Source organism: Centroberyx gerrardi, chromosome 24, assembly GCF_048128805.1.
Source record: "Centroberyx gerrardi isolate f3 chromosome 24, fCenGer3.hap1.cur.20231027, whole genome shotgun sequence".
Lineage (NCBI taxonomy): Eukaryota > Metazoa > Chordata > Actinopteri > Beryciformes > Berycidae > Centroberyx > Centroberyx gerrardi.
The window spans coordinates 7,787,696-7,790,857 of record NC_136020.1 but is presented as its reverse complement, the minus strand read 5'-3'; the positions used below and the strand labels follow the sequence as shown (position 1 = coordinate 7,790,857).

The 3,162-nt window shown below is 42.0% G+C and overlaps 1 protein-coding gene across 1 annotated transcript; it reads right to left on the bottom strand.

Moving 5' to 3' along the window:
- Nucleotides 1–1,116: 1,116 nt before the first annotated feature.
- On the bottom strand, nucleotides 1,117–3,117 carry rhno1 (RAD9-HUS1-RAD1 interacting nuclear orphan 1). The gene is made up of 3 exons (XM_071905742.2): nucleotides 2,995–3,117; nucleotides 2,629–2,804; nucleotides 1,117–2,230 (listed from the first exon to the last, which is right to left on the bottom strand). Exons 2-3 carry the CDS (start codon nucleotides 2,779–2,781, stop codon nucleotides 1,484–1,486), a joined length of 900 nt encoding a protein of 299 aa, XP_071761843.2. The 5' UTR covers nucleotides 2,782–2,804; nucleotides 2,995–3,117; the 3' UTR covers nucleotides 1,117–1,483.
- Between the last annotated feature and the right edge of the window lie 45 nt (nucleotides 3,118–3,162).

The following is a 3,162-nucleotide window of genomic DNA, read 5'->3' as shown; positions in this document are numbered from 1 at the left end:
AGACGCGGTTAAGTAAAAATGTGTTTCTCGGTCCATAGTTACCAAGCACGCTAACAACAGGCCTTGCTATTGGTCGTCGACGTATGTAGCAGAATGCTGATTGGTGGACATTCCGAGAGGTGTGGGGAGGGTACGTTCTTCGCTATAGAGATGTTTCTTGATTTTACATTGAAATCAGCTATCAATTCAAATCAAACGTTCTTTAGTGGGTTGAAATACCAAAATACTACAACAAATATAAACTGATTCAGTCAGCCACCGTGACAATGTGACCATAACAACAAACGGTTCAAGAAAGTCAATCAATGAATGGACAAATTCATCAATAGACACAAAATCTGCATCTCTTTTTCATTTGTTGTCTGAAATTGGGACAGGTTCATTCATATTTTGCTGCAGGTGCGGCACACCTTTTCTGCTAGAATGTACTGTAGTTTTTCTATTTGGGGAAAGGTTTTCAAAATTATATTATTTTGAATTTAGCAAGATATGCTTCTCTTGCTTTTACATTTTTATAGATTATTACAAGGCATTACAATGCAATATACATTACAATGCGGGAGGAATTGCTGCTGTCTCAACCTCTGGGGCCTTTAAGCAGTTGCCATCATGTCACCCACCAGTTTTAACCCAAGATAATCTTTAATAAACAGAGAATTGAGTTTGTTCTTTTCATTTCAGCTCATTTCATTTATGTCATTTATTTCATGTCTTTTATGCAATACATTTGACAAACAACATTTTTTGAGATAAACAGAGAACTGAGCACAATCATCAACAGTTGTGTTTGAATCATCTCTCAGCAGCATCTTGGTTATCTCTGTTGTGCCATACTGACATCTTTCACAATACTGACAAAAATGATATAGCATTTTATTTACTGGATATTAGTATTGTGATATCAGTTTCAGTACATGGAGACACAGCTTTCTCTACATGATCGCCAGCACTTGCAGAAGCATAACAGCAATAATAGGAATAATAGGCTTTGGTTGCTAAAGATTAGGATTTGATTTGCATATAATGATTCTCTCTAATGTGCAACTTGATATTTAGAGTCAGGAATTCTGTAACAACAGAATACCATGTTTTGGAATTTGTCTAAACATATTCCCCTCTATGAAAAAATGCTTGCAATTCAGATATTGCAGTAGTCTAATTTTTTTATTAGTTATGCAGCCCTCATCCTGACTCATAAATAGATCTGACAACCATTATAACATCCAGAGCTGTGTGTGCGGAGAGGGTGGGGTGGGACAAATTCATAACATCCCAGGCCTACTATTATAAGGTCGAATCAAAAAGTAAACTCGATGAACTGAAATGCGACCGGCGCTTTAGAATGCAGCAGTTCCCTCCAATGCGTCAGCGTTGCGCTTTCGCCTGTTTGAATAAAAATAGTTCCGAGAAAGAATTCTGGTCGCAGCAGTGGTCCAATGAATAATGAATTCCTGCCCAGTGGTGACACCGATTCTCCACAACATCAGCTGTGAATCAGTGCATTTGAATTGGAGAGATGACCTCTCTCTGTCAGCATCATCATCAAACCTCTCCTCCTCCTCCATGTCACCTTCACCCCATAGTCCCTCTCTGGAGTGTCTGCCACCAAAATGTCCGGTGCCTGATTATGTGGTGGGGTAGATGGCTGGGGCAACAGCAAGTGTATAAAGGGGGAGGAGGGACGACTACTCTCTTCTTGCAGTACTTCTGGAGTGTCCACATCGGGCGGTGTGAAGACACTGCTTACATTGGGGGTGCGGAACTCTGTGGAGGGAGGCGTGGAAGCAGAGGGTGCTGGGATTCTGCGTCTCCCTGTCCCTGATGGAGCTTCAGGCTGATCTAAACACCTGCTGGAGGATGCAGCACCATCAGATAACCCAGAGTCCCCCGCGTTCCTTTTTCTGACCGAGGACAACTGTCTCTTTGGGGTGTCCAGGTACTGTGCACTCGGGTGAGAAACTGTGCTACTGACTTGGCGTGATCCCTGCGGCTGATCTCCCGGGCCAGATGCAACAGAAGACTCTGTAGCTTTCTTTCTGTGTGTACGCTTAGGTTGATGAGACTGGTCTCTTGGCCTCCTCTCGAATGATAATGAGGGGAACTTGCAGACGCTGTTTTTCCTGGACAGCTGACTGCATCTGTCAAGAATGCTTGTGGCAGACTGGCATTTCCTCCTCCCTCGTCTCACTGGAGGTGCAGCTACAACTGACTGGTCAAACTGTGGACTTACCTGAAAAGGGAAAGAGTAAATAATAAATGACAGGTATAAATAATGACAGGTATGAGAATGCTCAGTCAGTGCATAAACAATTCCATTAAAACCTGAGTTTAGTGATTATTATGGATTTAAATACTATTACTACTACTACTAATAATAATAATAATAATAATAATAATAGGATACTTTATTGATCTCCATAGTAAAATTATGTTTTTGTTCTCCCCCCTCCACAGGTATGGGTTCAGTGTCTTGCTCAGAGAAACATCAGCAGGGCAGATGTTTCCCAACATGGGCCTTGAACTCAGATTCTCTGGTTGAATAACAATGTTTTCAACCACTAGGTCACCCTGCCACCCAGAGTAGGTGTCGAAGCACGGGGAGAAATTCTGTAACGTTAAACAACTTACCCAAGAATCAAGAGCTGATTGCCTCTCTGTGGTAAATGATTTGGGATTGAGCGCTGCTCGGACATCAGGCACATTTTGGAGTCTGGCTCCACGCAATGGTGGCTCCAGGAACAGCAGAGGAGGCTTCTGTGTCTTACTGGTTTTACGGGGCATTAGTAGAAATCATGACTGAAGACCTAGTGGAATAAAGTAGGTGAAAATACCTTTCAGGCAATTCCTGTCCCAGACTAATGTTCAGTCAGATGTTATCCAAAATGTCTGATAACGATAGTGCCGACCAGGAAAGGCCAGCCAGCTGTAGAGATACCTTTGAATCTTATATTCTCATGCACAGTATAGCTAATATTTGCCTCATATTGTACTTACCTTGATGTGTATACTTCACGTCAGACATCTCACAATAAATGATACAGTATTACTGCCAAGGAGGTTTTATATTGACGATTACCGCTCGTTGTTTGAACTTCAATATTTCTGTTTTCCGTCTTGTTAGTCTTATTTCCCGGTTTCCACCATTGTCGTCCCCGATTGGTC